General features: G+C 53.4%; 4 protein-coding genes across 4 annotated transcripts; 1 reads left to right on the top strand and 3 right to left on the bottom strand.

Moving 5' to 3' along the window:
* Positions 1–1,816: 1,816 nt before the first annotated feature.
* Positions 1,817–5,461, bottom strand: TRM8_2 (tRNA (guanine-N(7)-)-methyltransferase (tRNA(m7G46)-methyltransferase); the record flags this gene model as incomplete). Its single annotated transcript, XM_053197471.1, has 1 exon — positions 1,817–5,461. The coding sequence occupies one exon, from the start codon at positions 5,459–5,461 to the stop codon at positions 1,817–1,819; it is 3,645 nt and encodes a 1,214-aa protein (XP_053045011.1).
* An 885-nt stretch (positions 5,462–6,346) lies between these two features.
* Positions 6,347–7,101, bottom strand: TRM8_1 (tRNA (guanine-N(7)-)-methyltransferase (tRNA(m7G46)-methyltransferase); the record flags this gene model as incomplete). Its single annotated transcript, XM_053197472.1, has 2 exons — positions 6,347–6,834; positions 6,894–7,101. The coding sequence occupies 2 exons, from the start codon at positions 7,099–7,101 to the stop codon at positions 6,347–6,349; spliced, it is 696 nt and encodes a 231-aa protein (XP_053045012.1).
* A 2,743-nt stretch (positions 7,102–9,844) lies between these two features.
* On the top strand, positions 9,845–10,783 carry N0V96_005471 (uncharacterized protein; the record flags this gene model as incomplete). Its single annotated transcript, XM_053197473.2, has 1 exon — positions 9,845–10,783. The coding sequence occupies one exon, from the start codon at positions 9,845–9,847 to the stop codon at positions 10,781–10,783; it is 939 nt and encodes a 312-aa protein (XP_053045013.2).
* Positions 10,784–12,515: 1,732 nt separating this feature from the next.
* N0V96_005470 (uncharacterized protein) lies at positions 12,516–13,737 on the bottom strand (the record flags this gene model as incomplete). Its single annotated transcript, XM_053197474.2, has 2 exons — positions 12,516–13,695; positions 13,733–13,737. The coding sequence occupies 2 exons, from the start codon at positions 13,735–13,737 to the stop codon at positions 12,516–12,518; spliced, it is 1,185 nt and encodes a 394-aa protein (XP_053045014.2).
* Between the last annotated feature and the right edge of the window lie 1,317 nt (positions 13,738–15,054).

Genomic DNA, 15,054 nt, shown 5'->3' with positions numbered 1-15,054 from the left:
TTTCTTCAATGGATTCAACCGTCCGAGAGGAGAGGAGAATAGGAGGAGTCGCCGGCGCAACTTCAAACTCCCCTTAACGTCCCAAAACAGTGAGGGGACGAAATAAGGGAGATCTCCGTCAAGGATAACAATCTACTCTTGGCTTCGGTCCTATTCCGATTCCCAACATCACCCTGCCCAGCCGGGCTTTGTATCCGCGTCGGTTACAAAGTGAATACGGGACACATCAGTGATCGGTCTCGTCCGGCAACCATTACCACAGTAGAAAGTCTCGGCGAGAGACAGAGACAACAGAGACACACTGGGCAACCTCGTCTCCAGATTGGTGCCACACCGGTGCCCTGGCACACCCCCCCCCCCTTTTCCCGTACGACCCGCTGCATCTGGTAACCAAGCCCCAGGCAGTCCCAGGACCTGTCCGTTTCACCAACCCGCAATAGGGCAGTCGACACCAGGCAACGTCTCAACATAGTCACATTCGAAGAGAAACCTAAGCTGAGATTACCATGACCATGAAGAAAATCGGGAGATCAATGGCAAGGAGCCAAGTGTGCCAAGACAGTTCGGATACTGCAGCAGGCTGGCTCTGATTATTCGTACTTGGTTACTTTGTGACTTGCGCAACGAACCAACTTCCACTCTCCACCCTTCCTCCCGCAACAGCTATCCATGGCAAATCAAGGATGACATGTGAGAGCGAGTCGGTCGCACGCATGCCATCCGATCACTCTACAATACCTTGACACCTAATCTGACAGATCATTGTCGATTGATTCATAGATAGATCATGGTCGCCGTGTCGCCCAATAAAGCTTAGCAATCCGATGTGCGGTACCGCAACACGGGAGCCAACCCAATCCATGATATGACGAGTGGTGGGTGACCAATACACCCTGGAGTAATACCAGGTGTTCTGAATCATCAAAACCTCAACCGAGCCGTCCGCTCTTAGGGGATGGTGGGACCCCGAAACCCGAGGACAAGCCTGGCCTCGAAACTCACACGACCCAGCAAAGAGGTCCGTTATTCGTACCCGACTTGGTTATGTAACAGAGACGGGCCCCTCTACTATTCCTGCCTATTCCACGAAACCTTCCTCCCATTCCTCTGCTCACATAACTGTCATCGCAGAAGCAAATCTAAACCACTGCTCTCGCTGGTGGGAACTTCAGATTGTCACATGGGCTAATGTGCAAGTTACTGTGCTAACCTTTCGGATTGCGCATTTACGAAGTTATCACCCGTGACTTGAATGTGTCTTGAGCTTCGTCGGCCTCGCGAGTGTGGGGGGTTCTGCCTAGCTTCTACATGTAGTTTTACGTAGTTGACTAGAAAGGTCCAACTCATCGCAATTCCCGGAGAACTGCATATCCTCCCGTGGACTTCATTGGACACAGTCTCGTACCTCTTATCGCTTCATTACATCTTTCCGTGAATAGATTCTCGTCAGGATTTTTGCATTATTTGCCACTTCTTGGCCCACCCGCCTCCCTCTTCCATGTCGTGAGTGTGAATGTATGTACTTCCGGACGAAGAAATATAAAACCAGACGCCTGCTCATGCAACCTCATAATCGTTCCCGGCATACGCCACTGGTTCAGGCTGAATGATCGTACGCCCAGCGGACGGTACGCCGCGTCATTTGTAAACGCATCCGAATGGTATCAAATTGACCAAGTAAGCAAAGCCTGCGCGTCTTAACCAAATAAAGTTTCTATCAATTCATCCATGAACGTAAAGGCTAAGTGTGCGCTGGGAAACAGACGTCTTGTTAGCCATGTGACAACCGAGGGCAATTCGGCCTCGCATCAACAACTTACTTGAGTCTCGAATTGTTCAAGGTTGCGAAAACACGCCGGCTGGCTGCTTGAGCATTCACTCTTCCGACAACGCTTCCTGCTAGGTCGGGTATAAGAGTAGCCAACATCAAGCTGGCTTCCGTCCTCGTCTTCTTCTTCTCTGATGCCGTCCTCGGTTGCTTGTTCTTATTCATTTCCCCATCGGGCCACATGCTATCCTTGAGCAGGGCGATGTACTTGATGATGGCATCTTCCTGTACGAGCATCTTGACATTGTCTCGAACCTTGCGCTCGATTGTGCCGCCCAGTAGCTGCTGGAGGACGACAACCACAGCACGCCCTCGAAGCCAGTTGTTTCCTCGGTTGAGTTCAAAGACTTCTAAGAAGATGTCGCAGATAGGTTTGATGAAAGACTCTAGCTCCTTGTTCTCGAAAGCGTTCAGTTCAGCCTCAGCCTCAGCAGCGCTGACACCGTCCTCGTTAACAGGTAGTGGCATAGCGTTCAGCTGGTTGGTGGCGGCTGCGATGAGATTCTGACCAGCCACAGATAACTGATCCAAGACAGGAATGTTGCCGAGGATGTCTTCCATTCCATCCGTAACGGAGTCGTAAAACCTTGTGATCATGTCTTTCTTGTCCTCGCGATCCACAAGATCTTGACCTTGCGCTATTACACTCTGTGATAAGAATGCTCGCAGGTCCCGACTCCTGCACGCCTCTGGAAGCTGAAGGAGATCTCGTAGATATTTCTCAAGGGCGGTCCGTCGCTTGCGAAGAAATTCACTCTGGAACTTCATAACCATCCTTCGTCTGGGAAATTCTAAGTTCCGAACAGAAGGATATCTTGAGCGAAGTCTCTGATGCAAATCGTGGAATTCGCTATACCGGCGAGTAACCATCCATGTCGCGGCTGGCATTTTCTCGCCAGCATCTCTTTGCACCTCGATGACATACAGGGCGAATTCCCTTCCATCGTCTTCTTTGCCCACTTGGATGGCCTTGATCTTAATTGTTGATCGCCCGTACAAGCTGTTGTCGCTCTCCTGAACAACGTACTGTTGCCTTTGAAGTTCTTTGCGACGGATCTCGCGCTGCAGACTCGCCTTGGACTTCCGCAGGATACGAAGCTCAGCCGTATTGTTGGTGAGGTCCGCCTTCTTTGTCAGTGACTCGACGATAGCATCTTGCGCTATGAGGCGGTCAATGTCGTTGGACAACGCCGTGATAGCCTCTGCTAGTCCGAGGTCACCAGGAGCTGCCTCCTGGATTTCGTCCTCCACATCGCCTTTCGTCTCTTCCTCTGGATCATCTCGTTCGTCAGAGAGGTACTTCTCCTCATCACCAAAAAGATCATCATCCACAAACACTCCAATGCGAGATGCCGCACTAACGAGGCCAAGAGATGCCAGGCTTGGTTTGTCAATTTCCTTGGAGGAAGCTGCAGGTCTCGGCATTTCAAGTGATCCGCGGAGGGATTCGTTATCTCCAGAAAACAGACTTGACCTGTCGACTTGGTCATCCGCTCCAAACAATGACTCTCGAAACTCTTCAGCCGTTTGCGGCCGATTGTCCTCCATGATGTTGTTCAGAGCTTCTTCCATTGCTTGTACCACGTTCGTATCTGGCACAGGAGGCTTGCCTGTGTCCTGGTCAAGACTAGCGACCGAGTCCATCATGCCCTCCTGATCAAAATCGTCGTCGTCAAACAGCGGGGTTGAAACATCTTCCTCGAAAGAACGACGTTGCTTAGAGAGAGATTCGGAGCCGTTCCCATTAAGAGTGAGGCTGGCCAAATCCGATGCAGAACCAGCTCGCCTTGACAGTGGTCGTGTTAACCTTGGGGCTATACGAGTGACAGGACTGGGTTTGAATTGGAAGGAATGGGAGCTCCGATGCGTCGGTGGGTGTGCTGGAGGTGCTGCAGTAGACGCTGACGGCTCTGCAACAGGGAGTGGTGCACTTTTTGCTGACGCTTCTTGTGAGGCCAAACACTTATAGAATAGATCAGACTTCTTGAAGGCCTGAAAGAATTGGGCTTGCATTGCGTCCAAGACAGCTGTCTGGGCCCTCAGGATTGCTCTGCGAGCTCTGTAGTACTGCTCAGGAGTGGCTGTCTTTCCGGCGTTCAGGAAAGCGCGTACCTCATCTCGAGAAGCTTTCGAGACCTTCAGTTCGGGTTTAGATAGATATGCGTGGTCAATCTGGCCCAAATCCTCACGGTCAGAACTTGTCCACATTGGTAGATTGGACGGTAGATGCTCGTCGTCTTGACCCTCATCCTCTAAAGGATTGCGAAAGCCATCAACTACTAGCCAAAATTGGACCAGAGGCATCATATGGTGACGATCCATGAACTCCATGAAATACGACAAGCCTGACGCATCTCGGAGGAGGTCAACAAGAGATGCATGCTCGAGCTTCGAGGGTGCCTGGGGAACACCGGAAGGGCGAGCGGGCAAAGTCGCAGAGGACTGCCGACTTCCACCGGCAGCAAGAAGCTGGACACGTTCATCTAGTAGTCGCTTGCCCATTTCTAGTCGTCTGAGGTAGACCTGATCCTGGTTTTCCTCCAAGGAATCCCGTTTCAGCTGGCTGGCGACCTCGCTCCGTAGCCGCCTGGCGTCCGAGAGATTACCGACTTTCCGTATAGCGCGAATGAATTTTTCGAACTTTCTCTCGCTGTCGGTGGGCGAGAGACGGGGTATAATGGCAGCCTTGCCCGATCTTGGCGCTGGAGAAGCATGTTGATCCAAGGCCGCCCTGAGCTTCCGAACTGTCGACCGGTCTTGCAACATCGAACGCCCGTAGTTTTCCATAACTTGATTCCAGGTATCAGGCTCGGCTAGGATTTGCATTACGGGAAATAGCACGGCGCAGGCGACGATCTCTCGAATGATGCTCGAGACGGCTCGACTGGCCAGTATATTTGGCGGTAGGACTTTCGGAAGAATGCCAGACACCATCTTTCGCAAATAATCTTGTTGCACGAGCTTTGTATCGGGGAATGACAGCGAAGCTGCGGGGTGGAGCTTCCCATCCTTGTATTTCGAAGCGATTGCCAGGTCTAACTCCTCCGATTCCGTCACCGATCGATTAAGTTTCTTCCCCCGGACAGCTCGCTCAGCCTCGTAGAAGTCGCGGAAATGGGCGTTGAGCATCGGTACGATTCGAGTGGTGACGATGTCGACGAGGTCGAGCTCCAGGAGGCGCTCTCGGATGTTGATGAGGGCATCGCGTACAACTTTATCAACCTCGTTGGAGAAGACTGGGTTCTTGCTGATGTTGGAATACCACGAGCTGACAAAATCCCGTATGATGAGTTCGAGGAGGTCGTCGAGGGCTTTGGATATGCGTTTGGAGTTCGGGTCGAGGGCGACTTTCGTATAAGCCTGTCGTGTTTGAAGGCTTGAGACCTGTCGGGCCCAGGCCTTGGGTGCGAGGAATGCAGGGCCATTTGGTCGCGGGGATCGGTGTCGCAAACCGCGCCCGAAGCCGCGCGACGTAACGAGGACGAGGGCGAGAAAGGCGACAACGGTCAAGATGACCCCTCCGACCAAGGCGTATCCTACCCATCTCAAGACCGGGACCCAGCTAACAGCATAGCCCCAGGCTATGAAGCATGTGATGGCGGCAAGGATCAGTTCTCTTCCTTGCAGGGCCATATCCAGATCGGTTGTAAGGGGCGATAGGCTGTCGCTACATCGTACGTCGTCGAAATTTGCGGTATTCTCGGAAGCTGCTGGGTTGGGAAATCTGGAGGAGGAGTATAGGTCGGCTTGGCTGGGCCTTATCGATTTCAGGGGACGTGAAGGTGCGGGTCGAGAGACACGTGTGGATGGTAGATTGCGGATGATGTTGAGGTGTGACCGTTGGACGCTTGTTCCCGGTGCTTGGAAGGTGAGGGAGCACCTGGGCATGTACCTCGGTGAAGTGTACCTGACCTCACCTTACTTACGTGCGCGGTACCTCAATGTGGGAGGTGCCGTTTGTACTCTGCATAGCAGGCACAGCAGGGTAAGGTAGGCACTGACCTCAGAGTACTAGCGGCTTTTGCAACACTCTTACCGTTGCAGGCGCGCCGCAGGGTCGGGTGCATGAGGTGAGTCTCGGTGGGGCCCTGCCACTTAAGGTACCTCCTTATGCTTGAAATGCGCTTGCCTTTTACCGGAAAGCTACTGTGAGTGCATGAGTTGCGTTGTGAATAGAGATGAATACATACATGCAACTGTGCGGTCTTGTTTTACTGCGGCCTGAAAATAATTATGACGTTGAAAAGCTCTTTGAACTGAACGTATTGAAAACAGCCTGGACCATCGTCGAGCTTGCATGTACGATAGTAAGGGTTGAGCATAAAGTGGCCTATCAACGGCCTCTGACATATCTTTCTTGAAGTTCAGTATTCCACCGAGACCAGGGCACAATATAGTCATTTCTGAAAATCTACGACGAGAAGAAAGGGGTATTATTTGATCTTTTTCGAGCCTAAGCACCGAGGTCTCTGTTACCAGAAAGCCATGCCGCCATCACTCTGGTCAAGTCCTGGCCATTCACCATGGAGGATCTTCCAGTCTGCGGAAAAGGGCAATGTGCTTCTGTCCCTGATTCCGCGTCACTTTCTTGCTCTCCTCCGTCTCGGACGCCATCACCTTGACACACTCGTCCGCCTCCTGTTCTTCCTCAGACACACGCTCGAATGCGGGGTGGGCATTGAAGTGGCCCACCATCCACTGATGCAGGGGTTCGACATCTGTAATAGTGTACACGATGCCTCCCGGGCGCAGCGCAAAGGCGTATTCGGAGTTGAGTGTCGTGGATACGATTCTAGCCTTGTGTTTCCGTGCCTTGAAGTGCGGGTCGGGGAAACAGATGAAGATCTTGGACAGCTGTGCCTTTTTGAAGAAGTTGGGGAGGAACTTCATGCTGTTGGCGCGGAGGCAGCTGATGTTCTGGTACCCGCCAGTCTCCTGGTTCTGAACTCTAAGGGCCTTGATGCGCTCCTGGACGTATTCTGTAACCGAAGTGCGGATCTCGAGGCCTGCGGAGAGGAGGAAGGTCAGCACAATCACCGGATTCAAGCTTATAGAGTCCACCTACCGAGAATTAGGGTCTCTGGGAGGATCGGTGACAGAGCTACGGTCAAGCCTCCGAAGCCGCAGCCAATATCAACAACCTCCACATCCTTTGTCAGACTGCGCGTTTTCGGCTTCGAAGCATCCAGAGTCATGGATTCCGTGGTTGTGGGATTGGTGGAGGGAGTCTCTTCATTGGCTGCAAAGGCGGGATAGTACTGCGTCCAGTTCATGGAGTCTGGACTAGCCGGGCTTCATTTGGAACGGTGACAGTTAGTGAGAGAGTAGAAATACGAGGGCGGTATGACTATTGAGACTCAACTAGACTAATTGATGGTCCGAGAAGGGGTTTGCATGAGCGCGTTGGCGGTAGAACTTCTTTTTGGGCAGTTCAGCTACGCCATCCTGGTTGCGCGCATTGCGATACTCCTCCCGCTTTGTGGTTTTGTTTTTCTTTTCCGGTCTACTCATGGCCGGTCACTGATCGAATCCGATCAATTGTCTGTGAATAGAGCCGCAACGGATGAGTAGAGGCTTTCAAGCTATCTTCGGGTAGAGAGACGGCTTGGATGGGGAGTCGTCTGATATGCGCTCGAAGTGAACAATTGGCCGCCTAAAAATCAAAAAGTTGCGATGGGAGCAGGCGGTGATGCATGGCGGGGGGACGATGAAAGCTGCCGATTGGGCAGGCGGTGAGTACTGACGCTTGATCTCCCCCGTGAACCTCAGGGTATCGGTACCTGGGTGATAAGCGATAACAGCTGCAGGCCCACCTAACGCGCCCGTGCCCGCTGCGGGTTCCTGGCTGCGTCACTCGTTCCGGGTGATCAGCCACCCGCCGGTGTACCTTACAAGTTCAGGTACCATGTTTTCCAACGCTGAAGAGGCCCCTTTTACCATCCCGTCCAGAGCACGACAGGTTTTCAGATACAGGTGTAGTTTGTATCAATGATGGATTGGTGAAAGACCAGAAAAATGGTGAGAGAGGAACGCGGTGACTCTACCATCTCGGCCTTAAGACATGGGAACACGTAGGGTCCCAGCTGCTGTGAATTCCATCGAATGGGGGGGCTCTCGGAAGATTACCAAAATGCCTTGTCACTTACAGAGTCAGAAGTCGTTGCACCGTGGCCGCTCGATCTGGACTAAATACTAAAACGTGACGGAGGCGTCGGTCGGCCATCCCATGCTCTGTTCGCGCATCCTCATAAGCATCTATATCAATGCCTCCCTTTGCCTGATTATCCACCTCGGCTCTCAACACCTGACTGTCTCACGACTGGCCCGCCCAAGACCATGACCGAGGGGAATATTTATTAAGATAGCGATTCCCCCCCCAATCGTACCCCTCGGCGCAGAGGGTCTAGGATCCCCAGCAACGACCTCTTCCTGATTGCTCAACTACATCTCGTCATACCACTCCCAACATACCTTTCGCTATCTGCCGTCAGACTGCCTCACATTTCTGTCGTTACACGCGCGACTGCACCAGCCGGCCATTGCGATCCAAGAACACCCCGCCGCATTCAGTTGCTCCCGTCATTCTCCCATCATCGTCATCTTTCGTCAGTCAGTTTCCAATTCAAATAGTCAACGGCCGTCGCCGTTGCTCCTGCAATCCCCTAATGGATACTCACGCGCAAACCGTCTCGTGGTACGACACTATGATGACCTACTCATTATTACACTCCGACTATCCTACCATTGTCAGATACATCTCAGGCGCCTTTGTAAGTCCCGTTAATTCCATCCCAGCCGCCGCGTCGCTAACACTCAATAGATCGCACTGGGATTTTGCTTCTTTGGCCCTATCCTCCTCCTGATCGGTGTAGACATCGTCATCTACATCTACAGAATATGCTGGAGCCGTCCATGGAATCAAAGCCAAAATCAGACGTCTTCGCGTGAGCCGAGGCATCTGTCGCAACAGCAAAAGGCACAACCGCCACCACCACCGCCACCACTGGAAGCCTCGGGTGGGACGACGGCCGTCCCTTCGACAGTGACAGATTCAGCGCGGAAACGTATACAGCATCCGAGCGAGTCCGGGACCGGGCACAGCTCATTTTCTGGGTAGAGCGAATGCGAGGTTGTGATGAAGGGGCTGTGCTTTGAGGGCAAGATTTTCGCGAGAGACTAGAGTAGTAGCTTGATGGGCGGATAGGTCATGGTTGCGTAATGAGCTGCGAAAAGCGTCCCTCTCCTGATGCAGCGTTTGTTTATGTGCTTACTTTGTCGGGCTGCTAATTGCATTTTGACGGTTCTGTTGACCGAAAAGGAGGCTAGCTTTCCCCTTGGTTTGTTCAAGTTCCTCCATTAATGGGATGCCGTAAATATTTACAATGATGCGATAGGGGCAGCAGACCCGAATAAGGAAAGCTACTCTTGACTGTAGTTTTGAGGTGACATAACTTTACAACTGGACCGTCTGGAAATCTATTCGTAAACAGAACCTACGGGAAGTAGTAAATGTTTTCAAGGATGCTAGCAGCCTTCTCCCGGGCTTCGTGGCGTTTGGTTCAAGTCAACACGAATTGGGGGACGGACGGTCTCAAATTAATCGACAACGTCGTTTCTAGGGTACCTGAAGCTCTGCTCTAGGGTACCTGGGGCCGTTTGAATTCTGTTTTCGCTTGGGGTAGGCTTACTTTGGTGTCGCCTGACCCCGATAACGATAAGGGGCCTCGAGGTGATTTCCATAGCACTCGCTGACAGCGCGCGCATGCTTCTCGGCCAGGTCTCCCAACCTACACCTCCTCTCACGAACACTACCACCATACACAGCGACTTCAAACACAGCAAGCATTCTTCTAGACTTCTGATCAATCTGAGTGATATCATCGGAGCACACCAAGATGCAGCACACCAAGACCCCGCAAGATCCCAAACCTCTATGGCCAACCGCCGCCCAAGAAGCGCAAAAACGACACAGCCCTCGGCAGCTCGCTCGACTTCACAGCTCAACTCACCTCCCTCATGTCGGCGCCCTCCACAGCATCCTCAGCGCCAGCCCGGCCTCGACCATCCAAGGCACGAGCAAGTCTCTTTGGTGGAAAAGGAAGAGATGGCGACAGGCATGGCAAGAAGTCCGCAGACGCAGCAGCCAGCAGCAACAAGTTGAACCTAAAAGACCCCCTCGGCACGGAAGAAGAAACATCAAACCTAGCCAGCGCACGACGCAAGATGGAAGAGAAGGCACGCCTCTACGCGGCCATGAAGCGGGGCGACTACGTCCCCAAGGAGAACGAGGCGGCGCCCCTCATCGACTTTGACCGGAAATGGGCCGAATCCGAGGACAAGAAGAACAACGGCCGCCGGGAAGCAAGTTCAAGCGGCTCTGACGATAACGAGTCCAACGGTGACGGCAACGACGACGACGACGAGGACAGCGCAATAATAGAATACGAAGACGAATTCGGCCGTCTCCGCCGCGGCACAAAAGCAGACAAGGAACGCCTCGAGCGCCAGCGCCGGCGCGGCCTCCTCGGCGCCGAAGAGCTCGAACGCATGTCGGCCCGCCCCGCGGCCCCGGCCAAGCTGCTGTACGGCGACGCCATCCAGACCATGGCTTTCAACCCCGAGGACCCGGACAAGATGGCCGAGCTGGCCAAGAAGCGGGACCGCAGCGCCACGCCGCCTGAGGCCAGGCACTACGACGCCGACAGCGAGATCCGCACAAAGGGCACGGGCTTTTACAAGTTTAGCAAGGACGAGGAGACGAGGCAAAAGGAGTTTCAGGGGCTCGAAGAAGAAAGAGTGCGGACGGAGGCGGCGAGGAAGGAGAGGGAGGAGAAGAAGGAAGTGAGGCGCAAGGAGATTGAGCAGCGGCGGAAAGAGGTTGAGGCCAGGAGGGCCAAGAAGATGGCGGAGAACTTTTTGGATGGACTGGCGGCTGACATGAAGAGCGACCGTTGAGGGCGGGAGACAATGTTTGAAAATGATACCCAGTAGGCGGCAGCAGGCATACATCATGAGAGCCAGACCGTATAGACATACAATGCGTTTTGTGATCACTTGTAACCTTGCCTTGAATTCTTCTATGCCTACCGCTCTACACATAACACTACGACTAAGATAGGATGACTTGCAACATGAATAAATCTCTTTAAATAAGTGTGTAGCCTACTCTGAGAGGAATCGGCAGGTTATATAAGTAAACCTTTCCGCCGTCCTACAGGTGGCTTTTCGGGGGCATCTTTGCCCATCCATAGGTATTTGCCAAATATATATACAATCGCCTGCCTAATTGCGCCCTAGTGAATGACGCCCATAGATGCTCATCCATTTCTCAATTGACGCCCCCAAACAAAAAAGTCAAAAGCCGCGTTGAAGAGTACAGCCTGTTGACGCAAAGATGGTGTGTGGTACATTAATCCGTACAGTAAATCATGGTTGTGGTGGGGACTTCGTCGGTCGCGGGGGAAATGGGTGTTATGTGAACCACCATATACATCCACAGTCGCTTAGTTGACTTGTCCTGGATGGTCGGTCTCGAGGTGATACCAAGAGGCTGTCTTCGTGTATCCAGCGTTTGCTCGAATCTGCAACTGCTACCGTTTGCCGGTTTTCCATAATCATGACCTCGATTGGCTGGCCCTGATCGTCTAGTACGGGCACGGTGTTCTGACCATCATCGCAGACTTCGACTTGTCGGCAGTAGGCATTCTTGGTTTGGTCGAGCGAAACACGTCGCTCTTCAAATTTGATGACTTGAGGGTAGGGTGGTGGTGGGGCACGGCGTGGCCTATCAGTCGGGATCGGACTTGATTGGGGAGACTGAGTTTGCAGTCCACGGACCAAGAACTGTGTCGATGTTGAAGGAGGGAAAGTTGCCGCCGCTGGAGGCCTGGACGTTGTAGTGGAGGGCTTTCTTTGATAGCTGTTGTTCTGGGCAGGGTAGACGAAGACTTCGAGGAGGGTTCCAGGCCAAGTACAAATCCAAGGCCGGTCGCCGGCCTGCGCTCCTTTGACCCCTTTCCTACTGAACTCCGACATACCAGGCGGTGGTCCGTCCCATGATCCGCCCCGTTTGGATTGCGGCTGCTGCTTCCTGGGGGTAGTGGTGACACCAGGGAACCTATCCTCAGGTACGACCACGGTCTTGTTGTAGGTCATCTGAGCAAACCATGCGGCGCCGCGTCCCTGTTCAGAAGTGTCGTTGACAAGCCGCATCTTCAGAGGATCCATAATCAGTGGTGGTTGAGTACCCCACGAGAACATATTGATCCTAGAGTTGTCGTCGTGATCGCTGTCATTGAAAGTAGTAAGTTTTAAGGTGTAATCAGATATAGGTAGTTCATTGGCGATTCTGGAAACGCCCATGACATAGCTGGTAAAGGGGATGTTGCAGGTCCAGGCTTGGGCCTGCGTTGTGTCGTTGAAACAAGTACTTGGTGCCTGACTTGCAATGAGAGGCGGCAGACCAAAAGTACCAATTTCCATTGGTGGAAGATCCGGTGGGAGAGTAGCGAGGGGCTTCACATCAACCGTGGCTGTTGGGATAACCACTGGCATAGGCTCATCGTCCTGATGCTTGCCGGGCGGCTTTTTATGCTTGGCGAAGAATGTTCCAATGACAGCACCGAGAATGATGCCCCTGGATTTGGTTAGTTGCATCAAACAAAGAACGAAGGAATTTGATATCAACTCACATCATCACCAGTCCAACTGCCAACAAGCAGATAGCCCAGTAAGGAACGACACCGAACAGCCTCTTCTTTGCCCTCTTTTGCCATTTGCGGTCGGACGCGTTTTCTCCCTTCTCCGCGTAGGACTCGGCAGCAGTATTGATCTCATGTTGGCTAGCAGTCTCGTCATTTAACGTGCGAGACGACGTTCGGGATGGTGATGAAAGACGTAAATCCTCTCGTGACTCGAACTCAGGGTTGCGTGTCGCAAGTCCGATGCCGCCAGCGCCAGCGGGAATGGCGGGTACCGTGGCAGTCATAACCGTGACGGCAGGCTGCTGTGCCGGTGGTTGTTGCTGCTCTGGCTGCCGTTGTTGTTCTGGTTGGGATTGCACTGGAGGCGTCGATGATGGTTGTTGTTCACCAGGTTGTTTCCTTGTGTAGGCCTGCTCGGGATATCGAGTGTAGGGTGGGAGCTCTTCGGTGTGACCCAATGGTCCGATCAGGTCGGCGGCTTCCTCTCCATCTGGCCCAATTCGACGGTGATATCCATCGGAGCGGCCAGCAAATCCCACGGGGATGTTGTCACCATCATTCGTGTCGGGGGTCACGGTGTTTTGCGTGTAGAGTGTGTATGGGTGCGTCGGTCCGCGAGGCCCGGCGTATGATCTTTCAGACATGCGAGCGGTGTTTGATGTTGCGACACTGTTGGTCCGTTGCGGGTACATTTGGTACGGGAAGGACGGCCCAGATGGTCCCTCGTAGGGGCTCTCGGATCTGATTATGGGTGAATCACTCGAAGCGCTGGAGACGCGAGACATTGGAGCGCCGTTGGATTGAGATTGAGACGTCGAACCATCGTGACGGAGGGCTAGCGGATCGTGGGATCGAGGAGGCTTTGAGATGCTGGAAGGTCGAGGGGGTGTGACGCGCTGAGGCACGGGAGATTCTCGTGACACAACCGCCGAGCCAGTCGAAGGGTTGGTGATCGAGTTGATGGGTTGATGGGAAGCGGAAACGTTGGCTGGGCGAAAGCCGTCTGAGATGCCCATTGCTGCTAGGTCGTAGTCATCATCGTCGGCGGTCAAAGAAGCCCTCGCTGACATCCTGAGGGAAGCCCTCCGCTCGTTGCCTGCCTTGTCGTGGAATGGATCCATGGTGATGTTGATTCGATGGTCGGGTTTCAATGTCGACGACGAGCTGCGGCCTGTTGAGAGTGTGGTGGCACCAAGTTCACAACATGGGCGTCCGCCGCTGACCCCGTAGGCCCAAATGCAGATCCAATCCCGGCCTCAACCCGCGGTTGCCTGCGTCGTTAACCCTCTGCCGATTGTGCCGCGCTCCGAACCAGTCGTCGCCAAATGTAGTCGAACTGAGAATCGATCGAGTGAGTCGGCAGGATGGTGATTACGAGGTTGTCGGGAATTGTGGTGTTGCGTGGTGGACAGGTGTGGAATCAGTAGTGTGCAAGAAAGAGAGGCAGGGCGTGGGTAGTTGGGTCGTGGAGGAGAAGGAGAGGAATAGGCGTAGGACAGGGCGAAAGAGGGAGTGAGAAGGAGAGTGCGGGTGCGGGAGGGTAATACCAGACAAGGTTGGACGATTCAGGAACAGTTTGGGTTTGGGGTCCGACACGAAGCGTCCGGGACTTTGATTGGTGGGAGGCCGGGGGGTTCCTCTTTTTTCCCTTCTCTACCGGCTGCGGAGGCAGGATACCCAGGGGCCGTATTCAGAAGCGAGAGAAGCCAACCCGCTGGAGACTTTCCTGCTGGAACCAAGAAACGACCGGGGTTCCCTTCACGGTGAATAGAGTGGTACTTATGGGTACCTTGCCTTTAGGCACATCACGGCGTGATCAGTCTGTATTGGAAGGGTTATCCAGATGTTGCCCAGGCCAGGCCAATCCAGGGGAGGGGGGAGGAAAGGAAGAGACTCGAGGAAGAAGGAGGAGAACAGGCTATGACCCAGATGTACATACTATGTACTTCGTACTGCGTGGGAGGCGTGGGCACCGGCCAGAGAAGGTGCGTGCTGGAGAGTGACATGGAGGGACAAGAAGGGGAAACCGTGCCGTCTTTGGGAGCACTGGGCCCGGGGAGGGGGCGGGCGAATCTATCACAAAGACGCCCGAATACAGACAATCCGTTGCTAAGGTCTAGGAATCAGTGGTACAGGCGTCGTCTGTGTGTCGCAGCAGCTGGATCAAGTACACTCTTCCGACACGACTAAGACGAGGAGCGTGTGGCCGTGTTCCGTGGACTGCGTAGTGTAGTGTACGAATACGTGTGTATTCTGGCCCGACGTCAGCAGGCTGCAGACAGTGATGTTGGGAAGACGGGCTGGGCTGGGCAATGTCACAGTCTCGTCGGAAAGATAAAAGACAGGCAGGCAGGCAGCTGACGATATCTTGCTCTCACTGAATATCGTGAAGATATCGTGGTGTCTATCTCCAGTAACGTAGTGTAGGTAGGTTGGGAAGGTAGTCTGCGTGTCTGACCTTTCCTCGGCGATCTCTCTGTTCTTCAAGAACAATTGTCCGCAAGAAATGTACGGAGAGTGCTA

Source organism: Colletotrichum fioriniae (genome assembly GCF_027942845.1).
Source record: "Colletotrichum fioriniae strain IMI 355084 chromosome Unknown scaffold_5, whole genome shotgun sequence".
NCBI lineage: Eukaryota > Fungi > Ascomycota > Sordariomycetes > Glomerellales > Glomerellaceae > Colletotrichum > Colletotrichum fioriniae.
The sequence above is the reverse complement of the archived record's forward strand: the minus strand, read 5'-3'. Positions and strand labels throughout refer to the sequence as shown.